This window comes from Girardinichthys multiradiatus, chromosome X (genome assembly GCF_021462225.1).
Source record: "Girardinichthys multiradiatus isolate DD_20200921_A chromosome X, DD_fGirMul_XY1, whole genome shotgun sequence".
NCBI lineage: Eukaryota > Metazoa > Chordata > Actinopteri > Cyprinodontiformes > Goodeidae > Girardinichthys > Girardinichthys multiradiatus.
This window is the reverse complement of record NC_061817.1, coordinates 33,442,395-33,458,909: the sequence shown is the minus strand read 5'-3', so window position 1 is coordinate 33,458,909 and position 16,515 is coordinate 33,442,395. Positions and strand designations below refer to the sequence as shown.

The 16,515-nt window shown below is 38.8% G+C and overlaps 1 protein-coding gene across 1 annotated transcript in view; it reads right to left on the bottom strand.

Annotated features, from left to right (window-relative positions):
- Positions 1-7,176: 7,176 nt before the first annotated feature.
- LOC124863115 (tumor necrosis factor receptor superfamily member 16-like) overlaps positions 7,177-16,515 on the bottom strand; it is a 33,857-nt gene continuing 24,518 nt past the window's right edge. The window contains exons 5-6 of the mRNA XM_047357364.1: positions 14,868-15,070; positions 7,177-8,447 (exon numbers count right to left, since the gene is read on the bottom strand). Of these exons, the coding sequence (XP_047213320.1) occupies positions 8,395-8,447; positions 14,868-15,070 (256 nt within the window). The 3' untranslated portion in view covers positions 7,177-8,394. The remainder of the gene's footprint in view (positions 8,448-14,867; positions 15,071-16,515) is intronic.

Here is a 16,515-nt window from a genome sequence, read left to right as displayed (position 1 = left end):
TGGCATACAGCTCATGAAAACCCAAAATTCCTATCTCACAAAATTAGCATATTTAATCCGAACAATAAAAGAAAAGTGTTTTTAATACAAAAAACGTCAACCTTCAAATAATCATGTACAGTTATGCACTCAATACTTGGTCGGGAATCCTTTTGCAGAAATGACTGCTTCAATGCGGCGTGGCATGGAGGCAATCAGCCTGTGGCACTGCTGAGGTCTTATGGAGGCCCAGGATGCTTCGATAGCGGCCTTTAGCTCATCCAGAGTGTTGGGTCTTGAGTCTCTCAACGTTCTCTTCACAATATCCCACAGATTCTCTATGGGGTTCAGGTCAGGAGAGTTGGCAGGCCAATTGAGCACAGTGATACCATGATCAGTAAACCATTTACCAGTGGTTTTGGCACTGTGAGCAGGTGCCAGGTCGTGCTGAAAAATGAAATCTTCATCTCCATAAAGCTTTTCAGCAGATGGAAGCATGAAGTGCTCCAAAATCTCCTGATAGCTAGCTGCATTGACCCTGCCCTTGATAAAACACAGTGGACCAACACCAGCAGCTGACACGGCACCCCAGACCATCACTGACTGTGGGTACTTGACACTGGACTCCTGGCATTTTGGCATTTCCTTCTCCCCAGTCTTCCTCCAGATTCTGGCACCTTGATTTCCGAATGACATGCAGAATTTGCTTTCATCCGAAAAAAGTACTTTGGACCACTGAGAAACAGTCCAGTGCTGCTTCTCTGTAGCCCAAGTCAGGCGCTTCTGCTGCTGTTTCTGGTTCAAAAGTGGCTTGACCTGGGGAATGCGGCACCTGTAGCCCATTTCCTGCACACGCCTGTGCACGGTGGCTCTGGATGTTTCTACTCCAGACTCAGTCCACTGCTTCCGCAGGTCCCCCAAGGTCTGGAATCGGCCCTTCTCCACAATCTTCCTCAGGGTCCGGTCACCTCTTCTCATTGTGCAGCGTTTTCTGCCACCCTTTTTCCTTCCCACAGACTTCCCACTGAGGTGCCTTGATACAGCACTCTGGGAACAGCCTATTCGTTCAGAAATTTCTTTCTGTGTCTTACCCTCTTGCTTGAGGGTGTCAATAGTGGCCTTCTGGACAGCAGACAGGTCGGCAGTCTTACCCATGATTGGGGTTTTGAGTGATGAACCAGGCTGGGAGTTTTAAAGGCCTCAGGAATCTTTTGCAGGTGTTTAGAGTTAACTCGTTGATTCAGAAGATTAGGTTCATAGCTCGTTTAGAGACCCTTTTAATGATATGCTAATTTTGTGGGATAGGAATTTTGGGTTTTCATGAGCTGTATGCCAAAATCATCCGTATTAAGACAATAAAGACCTGAAATATTTCAGTTAGTGTGCAATTAATCTAAAATATATGAATGTTAAATTTTCATCATGACATTATGGAAAATAATGAACTTTATCACAATATGCTAATATTTTGAGAAGGACCTGTACAAGTCTTGACCATAACCTGGAACTCATTCTGGCTGGCTGCTCCTGTACCTCAAACTTCGTTGTGCTCGCTCATCCCCACCTGTCCACCCTCCACCAAACCGCTAACACACCGCCTACCCGCCAAGTACAAGAGTCTCTGGATCTAAGTGAACTTTGGACTTACCGTCTTCGTTGTCATCATTATTTGCTCCAGTCCGTGTGCCTCTCCTCCTGGCGGATAACCACTTCCCACCTAGTAAGAGACATTGCGTAACATTATGACACAGAAGGCACACTACCTCCCTCACGCTGACCGCTGAAGATAGGCACCTGCCACCATGGCCATGAGGATGATGAAATGGGTATGGATGAATGGAAATGATTCCATAGTGAAACAGAAAACATTGCAACAGAAAATAGAAACAAATATCCTACTGAAAAGTACCTTCTTGAGGCAGTCAGGTATGAAATTAAATCTAGCAACAGTATTTATAGTTTTGCTGGTTGTGGTTTTTGGTCATCTTTCTCAGATCACCAAAGAAAAGAAAAATAAAGAAACATTGAAATTATTTATTGCAAACTGGATCCAAAACCCATGAAGCAATGCTTTGTGGACCTAGTCAACATTAAATGTATCTTTGAGCAGAGCTGTAAAGAACCTAACATCAAACAAATTAAGTGTTTATGAAAAATAAAAAGTGTTTTATTGCAGAAAAAAGTGTCTGGCCCAGGGTGGTATTCATGCAAGAACAGCTACTGGATCAGAGGCACGTTGCACATAGTTCAGCAGCATAAACACTTTGTCATCTAAACTCTGCTCTAATGTGTACTATTAAGAGTCTGTGGACAAGTTACATGCATAGTGCCAAATTGTAATAGCAAGATAAATCTTTATCTACAAGGCAGCAAGTTTTTTTTGATTAAACCCCTTACAGTCTATTCTGATGGTTAGCATGTAATGAATATGCAGTGATATGATGTGTGTGGCAGTCTGAGGCAAATTCACAAAAGTTATCTATGAGAGTTCAATAGACCACAATGTTTTTGGCAACAGGTTTTCACTGCTTCTTTGCAGTGCCAAAACTATACGAGCACATATGTAAAGAACATATACTGCCAAATCCAAGATGTCCAACACACCTAACCCTTCATGTTAAAGACAAGCACAGGTGATAGATGATTTTTGTACATATTAGATGAGCATTAATCCAGTTAGAACATAACCACTGCGCCTGATTATTGTTTTTCTTTAATGGCTTGAGAATTGGTAAAAATCTGCAGCACAGGCAAATTTTGGACAAAATTTCTAGAAAGCGTGCATTCCTTCACAGCCATAATGCATCACTTTGTGTCAGCACTGCACGGCTCTGCATCAACTCCAGTGAGACAGAAGTAATGAGCTGAATCAGTACTGCTACTAGCAGATTGCAGGGAGAGAACCCATGAACAGCCAACAAAGATACATGTTCTCTTGGTATTTTGGGGCAGGCAAAGCAAGAAGGTAGACAGAGCTAGAAAGCCTTTTCACAAGCATTTAAGTCTATACACAAATATGGAGAATTAATCTTGTAGTCCTTTTAAAAGAGCCACAATTTAAAGTATAATCTTAGTCACACTTTCAGATTACGTTTGCTTCCAAACAAAAACGTACAAACACATAAATGATGTACTTATTTAAGCATGGCAACATTTTCCAACAGATAATAAAATCACAAACGTTGCAATTTTGTCTTCAGTTTGCTAAGCATGTGTGCACATTGCAACACCTGCTGTTGGGGTTCTGATCAGTATCCTGGTATGGACTCTTACCTCATCTATTTAACTATTAGCACTGTGACACAAAACATTTCCTGTGTTGTTTGATAGCTGCAAGTGGCACAATTCCGATTTTTTTGGAGGCAAAAAACTCGGAATTGGGCTGTTTAGATTGCCATGAAAAAGACAGATATGGGTAGCATATGGGTGAATTTGGGCAGCATTTGCCTGCTGTGTGAACACAGGGAGAAAAGGCTTTTTCTGGAAACTGTTCCAAACAGGCCATATTTATTCATTCTTGCTGCAATTTTTCCGAGCATCGCACAGTCTGACCTTGGAGTGAATGTGCTGGGAAATTGACTCCTAGTAAGGTTGGCAACTGTCTGAAAAGTTTTATGCAAATAACTTTTCTCACTGTACATTTATGTACTTTAAATTGTTTAGAAATGTCCTCATAATGGTTCTCTGAACAATATTGTTCATTGCTAAACAATAAAATGTTTAACTCTCCAGTAAGACAGACAGAATCCTAATTTAAGGGAGGTGGTAAAGCTTGCTGATGATCAATTATTTAGTTGCATATGATTAGCAGCACCTTGATGCTGCTTTCCCTTCTAACACCTATGGAAGCAGAAAGCCTGGGCTTGGTTTCACTTCCTATTTGGCCTGACAACATTGTCAAAAAATACAGATTTAGGAAAAAGTAACCTCACATTTATTTGTGCATTTAAACACAAACATCTCAGATTACCAACAAATAAAAACTAGACAAAGGGCGCAATTAAATCTTTTTTATTGTGGCTTTATTACTGTTCACTTGCACACATTTCAGTTGTTTTTCCCATTTTAAAGCATGTTTTCTATCTTGTATCAACTCTAAGAAATTCACATTTACACAATGCATTTTACATTAGTAGCTAACTACGTAGGACATTCAGCTTTTTGGGTGAACCAGGTCCTGATGTGTCTGTATCAAGTAATATAATCACAGAGAATCACAGTGAGCCTCCCCATAGACATCACTATACTGCAGATTACATGTCCAGACGCCTGTATAATGGAGGTACATATTAAAACTACTGTATATGCATTAAACCTGTACAGTAGCATTCATTTTGAGAGTTTCAAAAAGAAAGTACCTGGTGACATGTTTGTTTCCAAAATGCTACATGACCCTATTATATCATATTAACATACAGTATGTGTTCAGTGGCAACCTGTTTGTAATGTAAGTCTTTATAATGGTGCCAGGTTTTTACAGTTTTCTTGAGTCTCCAAGGCTCCATACTTGTGACTTCAATTGAAAATCCTTCATTAGTTCCAACATATAAAAGAATGCACAAAAAACATAAGCAGAATGAATGCAACAAAACAAGGAATATAGTTAAAACATCTGAACTCAAAAAACACTGGACACTGTACACAGGCACTTGAACTGTGGGACACTCTTTGAGTGCAATCATATTATATCTAATAAGTGCTACAAAATAACGTCACCTAGAAAAAATACTCATTCCAAAATTGTGGTTCCCTTGGTAGTAAAAACAAACTAAAAAAGGAAGGACAAAAACAATTTTTACCAACAGAATCAGGGCAAACATAAAAGCTATTCCTTTGAACATGTCTTGCATGTTTTTTCTGTTTATACCCACGCTGTACATTCTCACAAAGTGTCTCACTTCACAAGCTGTTGGGGAAAGAGAATACGTCAGCTTCAGGGAGGATGAGTGCACTGCTGGAGGGCTGATTGGACCTCGGGGGAGAGATGGAGTTGAGGTATTTCTTTTTTCTCCTTTAAATCAACTTTCTGGTCAGTCATACAAACTGTAGCAAAGTCTGCTTTAATGTCAGTGCCACAGCCAGAATCAGGATCAGGATGAATCACTCCGGCTCTCAATAAAGGATTGAATCATACACTTCCCTCTTTGTGTGTGTGGTCACGTGTTCAAACCAACATCTGCTACAGAGCTGCAAACTACAGCAGGCTACAGTTTGCTTCCATTTATTACGCTGCAATGATTCATGAATCCAAAGTGAGGAGACCAGGAAGTTTAATTGTCTTGGTGTGTTTGTGAACATGTTATTGATCCATGCAGCACCACACAAGATGTAATGACTCATTTTCACTGTTTTCTTCCCTGTGCAAGACATTTCTTATCTATCACTAAACTATAGAAGCGCCGCTAACAAGCAAAAACATCTTTTGTCTCTTGAAGATTTTTGTATGTAATCACACTTTTGCTGAGATTAAAATGACAAGACTGATACCTCTTGGATAATGTTGGTGAAAATGAATGTGTCACATTTGGAAGTATTGTAAATCAGAGTTGTGCAGATGCTACTACCACACATTGATTTATTACTTTTTCAAAAAATAGCCGTCTGGTTATTTCTAGATAAATCTATGTCAATCCGAACAACTAGTATATAAGATATAATGAGGTGATCAGTCTACTCATTCAGGACTCTGCAACTCTAATGCTATAAAACAAATGTTTTTACATCTTTCGTACCTAAAAGTATCAGATCTATAGACAAGCGCACATTCTTATGATACATATAGGTCAGCTAAAACCTGCTCTCCCAACTAGCATAGTAAACAAGGCAAACATTACTGTAACTTGTTCAGTTTAAGTGTGAATACTGTTAGTACAGAATGACTTTACCTTTTTGTACATGTATATTTTCTTAATGTTTTTTTGTGAGCTTTACATGCTAGTGCAGTGGAAAGGTATTTGTCCCCTAACAGATTCAAATGCAAAAAAAAATACATTTGATTAATTTTGTCTGGCAGATTCTATTTAAGGGTTTGTTTGAGTCTAGAGGGCTGGGAATGATCAAGCTGGGGCTGTATAGTGAAACTGAACCATTACAAAAAAAAAGAAGAAATGCTAAAAGGGGCAAATGCTTTTTCACAGAACTGTCGGCTAACTGTTTAAAGGGACGGTTTGTCATTTGTGGTGAGGTTATTAGTTATTAGCCTTTAAATGATAACATTTAAGAAACCTGGATTAACTGTTGTTGTGATTCAGGCAAAAGGCCAGTCAGAGTGAAGCATTTTCCAAAACAGTAAATAAATACATTTTCTTTGTTTAAACAACTACCTTTTTCCTTCTAAGTTTCCACCAGCAAGTTACTGTGATTTAGTTTAATTACCACAATCCATTTCGCCGTCCATTAGTATTTCGGCTAATGGATTGGGGACCAACAAGATCTTTATTGTAAATGGTCATGAATGTTGGTTTATATAACAATCAAATGTGACAGAGATGTAAAAGCCTTTAAAATAGCCTTTACATTAACTGCTCTGAAGTTTTTAGGCCTTGAAAAGTTTTAAGGTGGCAGATATCCAATTTGTTTGGTATCACTAGCTGTTAGTTTGATTGCTCATTGAAAATAATCTCATTTCCTTCAAACCAAGGGTCTCAACAAAGCTGTTTTACTGCAGGTAGGGTATTAACTGCTTATAATTTCCACACAAACCCAATTAAAAGATGGCAGTTTGTGCTAAAAATATTTGTCCTGATATGTTAGGGCAGTACAAAACTTGCTTAGTAGGCAAGAAGAAAAATCTGGTTTAGTACCCAAATGTATGTCACAAATTGCTCTGAAAATAACAGGATTTAAACAACCAAATCAAAGCATTTATTTCTCTGTTGTTTATTTCAATTTTCCAAATGTCCATTTAATCTCAGTCATAGTATAACAAGTTAAATCCTGAGAATCTATGTTCCGCTGTAAGCGATAAATGCAGTCAAGCTTGGCTACAGTATGTGTCATTTACATGTTATCTAAGCTCACTTCTATAGTTACTGCAAGCAGCAGAAAGGGGGCCATATTTAAGAGGCTGTCCATAATAAAAGATACCACCAAGCCCTAAAAGTAAGCCTGGACTAAGTGCTTATTTTCAATTGGGAAATGTAGTAGATGTCAGTGGGTTCTGACTTAGAAGAGGAAAATAGGATGTCACAATGAGGCTTCAGCAAGAATCGCATAGCGCGTAGAGAGTAAATGAAGCTAAAACCCTGAGGTAATTACTACCTGCCTCCTAGGTAAGCCATGTGTTGTTGCTTTGCAACAAAGCAGAGGCTGTATGCCTTCCTGAAGGAGTAAACATATGAGGGTGGAAGTCCCGGCTTCCTCTGAGGGGTGCCCCAATTTTTGGCTTTTGTGGATGGGATTTCTCTTGCAGAATTTATTTTCCAGTCCCAAGCTCATTTAAGCAGTTTAATTAGCAGTCATGATTCTTTTTTGTTTTTTTGGCTTCGCTAAAGGCTTCCCCCCCGTTTCTCTTCAGACGACTCATCTTGGTGAGTCAGCTCCACAGTCCAGAGATGTTCCTCTCATGTTGCACATCCAGGCTTCATAGAGCAAAAGTGAAGGCAGCCTGCTGATTAAGATATGTAACTGAAGCCACGAAATGAAAGTACCACAAACATGATACCAACGTTATGAACATGAAGTTGCTGAAATACAATCCCTGGAGGCACTGCTAGAGAGGGAGCTTGTCTACACATGAAGAGATGTCTAATTATTCAAGAAAACGAGTTAATTATTGTGCAGGCTAAATAAGTGAAGTCTCATCAAAACATGACTCGCCTGGACGAGTCCTCATAGCCATTCTCAAACAATGAAACAAACATTTCATTTAAAAATTGGTCATTGAATGATACAGTAGGAAGAGATTTCAGGAGAAACTGGGAATGACTCATGGCACCCCTGCCACTTTTTGTATTGCTGATGTCAATGTGTGTCAAACAGAGTTAATCCTATGGAGAAGGACTGTCAGTGGGATGCCACAGACAAATACAGGAGGGGAAAAACTGTACTCAAAGTAAAGAGAAATAAAATAATACAAACGTTACATGGCAGCTGAACACGGACTTAAAAGTAAAACTGAAAAGTTAAAAGGGTAGTATGCGTTAAACTGGCAGCTCCTAATAACTATGTTGCATGTCATTATACTGGTTCTTGTGTTTGATATTGCCATAGCTGTTGTGTCCAGGCACGATATATGACAGTTTGACTCAACATGCAGGGATGAAGAGTCTCAAACAGTTGCCCCAAGCATATTGGAAGGTCTGTGTAAGTTTTTCTGTGGCCACTTGAATTATGAATCAACGTCTGTTTTTACATTCTCTGCGTGGCACCCCCTTCCTTCTGTTTCTGGACCCTGCCATCTCTTCTTCATCTTCTTCAGACTTTGGGTGGAGGCGAGTCAGGCTTGGGGCTTCCATCCACCCTCACCACTGCAAAGAGGAAATAAAGAGAAATACATCATGGAAAAGAAATTTGTCACTTGTGCCATCACAGTTTTATCCCGAAGGCTGTCTCTTATAAACAATTCACCCTGAAAGGGGCCCTGTGGTGTTATGGATCCATCCGAACCACTTAAACTAAAGTCATTAGCTAGATGCGGATGGGAAACAAATGCTCCCTTTTCCCACAAACCTCTTAACCTGGTGTATATTGAGGGGAGCCAAGGAAACGCTTCAGGAATGAAGAGACGATTCTGAGTGGACCCCAAAGTGCAGTGGGTGTTTGCTCTTCTTTATCAATGCATCTTTGTGTCAGGGAAGAGCAACACAACCAAGTGTATCTTTAACATTTTGAGAAAGGGGGGTACCTTTCTCGGTCAGCACTCCATGAAGCATCCAAGAAAAACTTTGAACACAGATTTTATCACGATATCTGCCCTAAGATTAATAAGCCAGACCATTTAGCTTCCTCCCTGCATCCGCAGTCATTCTGACCAGTGATGGCCAAACTCCAGCACTTACTTCCATACAGTTTAAACCAGGACCCTGCTGCCATCATTGGAGACAGAGCAGAAACACTCAGACACTAGCCAATGCACAACTATCTATGAACTGGAATGCATACTATGTGGGCTTTAATTCAGCACTTTCTCTTTTGTTTTTCTAATTTTCTAACATGTACACCTCATTTGAAACTGCATCTAAATGTCTAAATAGTTCATAGAAGTTTACTCTAAGTTTAGTATATATTTGGTTTAAAAGTGAATGTTTTTTTGGCATCTAGAATTAGTTTTAGCCATTTATTTAAAGTATAAAGTAGTTAATCAAGTGTTTTACCTCACTGTGTGCAAATAATATACACATTTTAGACTTTTATGCATGTAAATAATGCTTTTATTACTATTGCAATAACTATTAATAACTATAAATAAAATGTGTATTGTTTCCATCCATCAGTGCAGTATAAATATACAAATATCTTGTCATATTCACCACTATTCACAAATTTTTCTTTTGCCGGAAAAAATACAGACTATTTTTCACATATTAATATTATTACCACAACATCACAACTGAAACCAGGATGAAATGAGTAGAATACAAAATTAAAAGAAGCTGTCCTTGAGCTTTGGTTTATGCTTTCCACCATTTTTGTGTTGCAGTCTAATGTGGAGAAAGCTTATGACTAAGATCCCCAAGGCAGTTTCTGGTTGGTGCTACAGTATGGTGTGCCATGAGGACTCTCCGGTCCTTGTATTCTAGAATTGCGACGCTCAAGGTAGGAGCAGGTTGGTATAGCTCTGTTACTTTGGACAACAGACTGGAATGGAGATGCAACTGTGAAGCCGTCTACAAGAAGGGACACAACAGACTGTATTTCTTGAGGCATATTAGGACCTTCGGTGTTTGCAGCAAGATGCTCCATATCTTCTATAAGTCTGTTGTGCACAGTGTGATCTCTTCTGCCATCATCTGTTGGGGTAGCAGCATCAGAAAAAAGGGACTTAAAAAGCTCGGCAAGCTAATAAAGAAGGCTGGTTCTGTTCTGGGGACTCCTCAGGAACCTCTGGAGATCATTGGGCAAAGAAGGATTCTTCTTAAAATGAAGCCATGAGTGCCTTGCTGCAGTTGCCAACTAAGTGTGAAGCACCCAGGATGACAGCCAACTTCTGAGGGAATATTCTCCGCCAAAAAAGGTGGATTGCTCCCTTTGGGATGTTGGTCAGTATTGCCTGTGTGGTAGCCGCCCCAGTGTGAAGAAAGAGCTGAGCCAAAAAGTACGGCTCTCAATTTCCTTGTCTTTCTATGTTCCATCCCATCACCTAGGACATTGAGATATGGATCATAACTGAAAGAATCAGATGCTGGATGCAGGTGGCTGAGATGAGCTTCCTTCATAGGATGGCTCAGCCTCAGTGATAGGGTGAGCAGCTCCGTCATCTGGGTTAAGCTCAGAGTTCAGCCACTACTCCTCCGCATCAAAAGGACTCAGATGAAGTTGTATGGGGATCATTTAATGAAATACTTTCAAAGTTACTTTGAATGCAACAGCCTTATTATTTAATAATTGTTAAAAATACACTGAAAGCTATTTTGTTAAGCAACTATGAATATAAATTCTTTCTTTAAGGGATAGATATTTACTTCCTCCTTCATAAATGTTATCACAGTGCTTATCATGTCTGATGTCTGATTCTCTTTCACATCAACTAAAAAGTCTATTAAATTCTCATTGCATAATCAGGAACTAGTCAGTATCAAGCATTATTTTAATGATGAAATCCCTCTACATTAGGGCAAATTCAGTGGACGCAGGGTCCAAAGGTATTTTAAGTTTCTATGTTGACTATTTTAACTTTTTCACTTGATTTCTTTACAGAAGGGCAATCTTAGCATAAATACTCGAGTTTTGCTCCTAATGCAAAACCAGTCATGAGTCACCTCATGACTGGAGTCACCTATTCCTGAAACTGTATTTTGCCATGAGACAACAATATTATACAGTAAATGTATAATATTACCTGTGATAGAGCTCCTGCTTGCAGATCAGATTCTAAAACTTAACCGTAAGTGTTGAGGGAGATTCTTCTGTATCCTCCTAATAGAGGCTGTCTGTGAATCTGAAATCTCCTCCTTTTGTATTCATTGTAAAGACATTTTATAACAATTTCCACAGCTTTACCTTGAGAACCATGATGATTTTTCCTTGATCCTAGTAAAGGTCAGTTGGTTTTATTCATATTCTAGTCTGGAAGCCTGCTGATGTTCCATTTTCAGTCAGTTTTGGAGCTTTAACACTAATCTTTACTCTACATTGTTTACATCAAGATATTTCAAATTGTTTTCGAGTGAGCTTTTATTCGGTTTTTTGGAGGTCAAATGTAGCACAGGGAAGCATTATAGAGCATTACAGCAAGGCTGAGGCTCTTGTTTAAATTTTAAACACCATCTCTATGCATGATTGGGAAGAGTGACGGAGTAAAGGAGAGTGTGAGGGGCGAAGACAGAGGGTGCAGAGATAGATGCCTCTTTGACGAGCTGACAGAAACGAGGCCAAGTACCCTTAGTGAAAGATCTCTCACCCTTCGGCAGTGACGCATGCAGGGAATGCCCCTTTCTGAAGGTTGTCAGTCACAGCCAGGGACATTTTCTCTGCTCTATTTCTTTTCATAAAAGCTTATTTGACTTGTGATGAATGGAACTGTTCCCAATTCTTTTACCCAACAGCAAAATATGGTTCACTGGAAACAGGAAACCCCCTGTGATTATAATGGATTTATAGTGAAAATTCTGTGGCGCCCCCTTCTTTACTGTTTTAATAGACCCAGTTGGCTGTGGAGGAATCTACGGCCTCCTCTACAGCTTTTCCTGAGCTTTTCCTTCTTTTTCAAACCACTTTCACACAGACAAGTGGTGCTAAATGCCAATTATCACCTGCTAAACACCAATGCTTACATCCGACTTGTAAAGCCAAAGAGACCAGGCCTGGATCCCATCTCCTAACACTTGCTAATGAGACAACAAGTTAACGAGGAGACAGGGTTAACCAGTGAGACACTGATTCAACCAGTGCTGAGCCAATCTTCCAATATAAATTCCTTTTTGGTTTTGCTTTGTTCTTCTTGACTTGAAAGAAGGAAGGAGGTTTTTAGACAAAACCCAAACTTTATCCTTTACCCTAGTTCAGTATAATGGATTGGTATGCGATTTATCTTATAATATTGTCTCTGTGTAACAATTTCAAACACCTGACACAATTTAAATTTGAAGGAAAGCAAGATCAGTTTCTTTATATAAAAACCCTCCTTAGCTTATGTCTACATATCAGGAGAAAATGCTTTTTTAAAAGGATCTTTCATTTTTTAAAGCGGAGTTCTAGTAAGAGCTTTTTATCTATATAAACTATATTGCCAAAAGTATTTAGTCACAACACCAAATCAATGAATTCACGTGTTCCAATAACTTCTATGGGATAAATTAGAGCGAAAGCTAGTTTTCTCATCTAACTATGAACACACTCCTACACCTTGTGGAAGATGTTTACAGAATAGCTAAAGTTCCTAATGCAACCATATAGGTTAAGAATAGGTTTTCAAGTTCAGGTACATGTAAAAGAGATGTTATTTCATGAATCTTTACAATTCAGTCTGCATCAAATGTGCAGCCCAATTCTGTCCTATTCTGGGTGACCCCTTTTGTAGCCAAAGGGGGTTCCCCAGGGATGATTCCTGGAGCCACTCCTGTTGTTTGATGGAGGAGTATCAATGTCCATTTCCATTTTAATGCTAAAGGTGATATATTCTGTTACATACATGCCATATCAGGTACTTTATCTGCTCTAACCATCTTTTCATACAGTTGACATGTGAACATTGTACAACCCGGTTTTCATTGCTAAAAAACTATATGATGTTCCAGTTCAACTCTAAAGGGTTTCAAATGTAAAATTGTTTACCACCAACAGAGTGTCTGATTACAAATACCTAAGAATCTTAAAAGATTCCTCTCTCTAATGGCTACATTCCTTTCCACAACTAAAATCGAGAAATGTGTTAAAAAGCGTGAAAAAGAAGTGCAGAAGAGTGAGGAAGTTACACAAAATGGAGCATCACTGCATAACACAGTTGAAGTACTCAAATGTTTTAATTTTTGCCAATAAACAACCACACATCTACTCTACATATTTTATAACAAAAACACCTATTAAGTAAAAAAAAAAAAGAAAAACAATCTGTTATCTGTCTACAGCCATAGACAGAGAGAAAGGCTTCAAGACCATGTCATTAGAAAAGTAAGTGCGTCATCTGTATATGCTAGTGCTTCTCTGTTTTAGCGAGCATGACTTAAAAGGCCCTGTTTGTGTCAGTGAAGTGTGTTTTAAAATTATATATTTTCTTTAACAACATTAGAAAGGCAGATTGTGATTTATGTTCAAAACTTTCAAGATTTGTATGTTTCTGGCTCTAAAATATGATGATTTTTGCCCATTAAACAATGGGTATGAAGATAACTTAAACTAACTACCGTAAAATGAAGTAACACCCCAAAAATACAGAGATCAGTCATGTCAAATAGACACAAAAGGGCTGCAAAATAATTCTAATTAAACAAGAAAAGCCAGTTTAGACCTAAACAACCACAGATGAAGGTAATATGACAAATAATGCACACATAACCACGGAGGAGTGCAAATGACCAAAAGATAATACAAAACAAAGCACAAAACAAGTGGATAGACAGCAAAATTGGGGTAAAATAGGAGAAATGTAACTTGGTTAACATCAGAAATACAAAATGTGAATCAACAACAGCAAAACAACCATGACGTGATGGAAGAACAATGTTCAGCGCTGCACTCTGCAGTTATTTTGCACAAACAACCTCAGGATTTGGTTTGCTGAGAGCTAAGTGTAGGGTCTTTTACATGTATGTGTTTAGCGCTGTTGCATAATCTTAATGCACAACTGACAGAAAGCTAACAAACTACAGTACCGAAAACTTAATCTATGTTTATCCCTCTTAAAGCACTCCACCGATAGAAGCAAATTGAGTGCTTAGTAAATTGCTTTATTATAGATCAGCAAAGTGCATAATGTTGGTTCCGTGCCAGAGTTCATTTGCTGAGTTCATCTTACAAAAACCTTTTTCAATTTTGTCTGGCTTGATGACGAATCAGACCTTAAAATACTTTCTAAGATCCCAAGAGGCAAATATAAACTAGTGAAGACAGATGTACATCAGAGATTGGCAATATGCACTTGTGCTTAAATATTATACCTGACATATAGAGTAAAACCAAAACTGTTTCAAATATCTGTCAAATGTTGATGGTTGGGACTGAAAAAGTTTACAGAGAAACTTATGCCTTTGAGGTCTGCATCCTTCTCTGCCTTTTTTTTTCAACTTTCCTGATGTCTAATAGATCATGCAGAGCTTACCAATCAGCCTTTGGCAGCTAAATGCACAAATCAGTCCTGCTCTTATTTGATATATTCTGTTTGACCTTAATCCACCCACAGAAACACATTTTCACTCAGAAGACAATGCTTGTTCCATGCTGAGAACGCCACAACCCTTCACAGTGGAATTTCTTGATGTAATTGACGATGACTTTCTTTGCCATCTTCAATATCACAAAGTAAACAAGGAATGTAGTGACTTTGGTGAGCCTGAGGTTTCTGTAATAAAATGTCAGGTATTACAAAGTGGAATGGTGCCTTCAGCCCATTTTTTGTGAATATAGCCAAAACAACCTCCGGCATATGCTATCAAGGCAAAGAGAAATCTGTTTTTTAACCTTATTAATAAAAGCTCAGTGCACACAATGTGTAAGAACTCAATTTCAGAGTACTATTATTTGCCTTTCATCTAAGTTGCTGAAAATGTTTTGGTGCAAATATGAAAGCTTACCAATTTGCTCTTGTGTATGTGAGCGTGATGGCAGAGGCTGGGCTTCAGCCTGTGCGTGCTGCTGCTGTTGCTCCTGCAGACTCTGAGTGTCTACTGAGATGCCGCTGTCGCTGTGCAGCTTCTCTCCCTCCGGTGTTACCATCTGGTTGTTTGTAGCGGCGCGGTTATTAGCTGCTTGCTTGTTTTGCTTGCAACTATTCCAGCTGTTAAATAACAGAATACAAGATGGGACTTAATATATTATGAAATTTGATTAAGGTTCTTTGTCAACATCAGCAATGTTTTTTCTTAACCTATACAAACAAAATTCTCATAGTATAAAGGATGTAAAAATTAACATTTTGCATGACTTTTATAAGGAGTGACATCTATACAACATCACAGCTATTAAGGCATTTGTCTACACTTTCATTTAAGAAACAGATTAAATATACTGCTTTATACACTGATTTGAGCAAAAATGATCTCTGCACTCTGCAAATTCCCGACCATCCGCTATGTTTGCCAAGAAATAAATTAGTTATAACACCACAGAACATAACTTGCACATGCACGAACAGCACAGACATGTTTATTTTGATGGGTAACATCATCTTTCGAAGAGCAAAATCTCCATGTGATTGCAACTACTTCACAACACATTTTCCATTACTTATGTTGCAGTACTCATGGCAGCACTTAATGTTGTCTGCTTATTTGCTATTGAGTCACAGAGGAAACAATTCTAGCTGACAGACTCAGGCATCGTTTTTAGCTCATTCAGGGGGAGTTCAAGGCGTTCCCAGGCAAGAGGGGATGTGAACTCTCTCTGGTGAGTTCTTTGTCTGCCAGATATTCAGTGGAAGGTGCCTGGAAAACCTCCTGTAATAGGCATCCAGGAGAAATCCTTATCAAATGCATTAACCGCCTCAACTAACTCCTATCGATACAGAGGATCAGTGGCTCTGCTCTGAGCTGCCCCTCTACTGATAAAGCTCTTTACCTTGTCTCAAACAAAGAGCCTGTCCAGCCAAAGGAAGACCATTTCAGATGCTCATAACAGGGATGTCATCTGTGCAATAGGGTAATCTATGAACAAGTCAATTTGTCAATTTGATGTCGTTGAACTTGTGACAATAAACAAAAGGACAGAGGTGGGACCAATTCATTACTAAGTGCCTTAAGTCACAAGTAAGTCTCAAGTCAGGTCACAAGTCAAGACTAACAATCCCCACTTCAAGTTCAAGTCCTTTGGTGTAAAGTTCAAGTCATTAACAAGTCATAATAAGATATCCCTAAACACTCAGCTGGGATAAGCTCCCTAACCCAACTGCCTTACAAAACCCTAAATATGATGTAGCAGAAGAAAATTATTGGATGGATGAAGGCAATCATAAAACAATTTTTAGATAACAATAAAAAACCCAGATTACATGGTAGTGTCATAATTCCTAACACCATTAACTAGTTAGAACTATTATTCTTTAAATCTGTGAACACAACAGGAAAACATGCTTCAGTAGTGCTAGAAAGCATGACATTTCTTTGGGGGGGAGGCATTAATGATGTGAGATAATGAGTAGAAATATCTTATTATTACTATTATTATTTTGCTTGGTAAATGTTTCACTTTATTGAGAGCATTAAGTCATTTCAAGCAAAGGGGCTC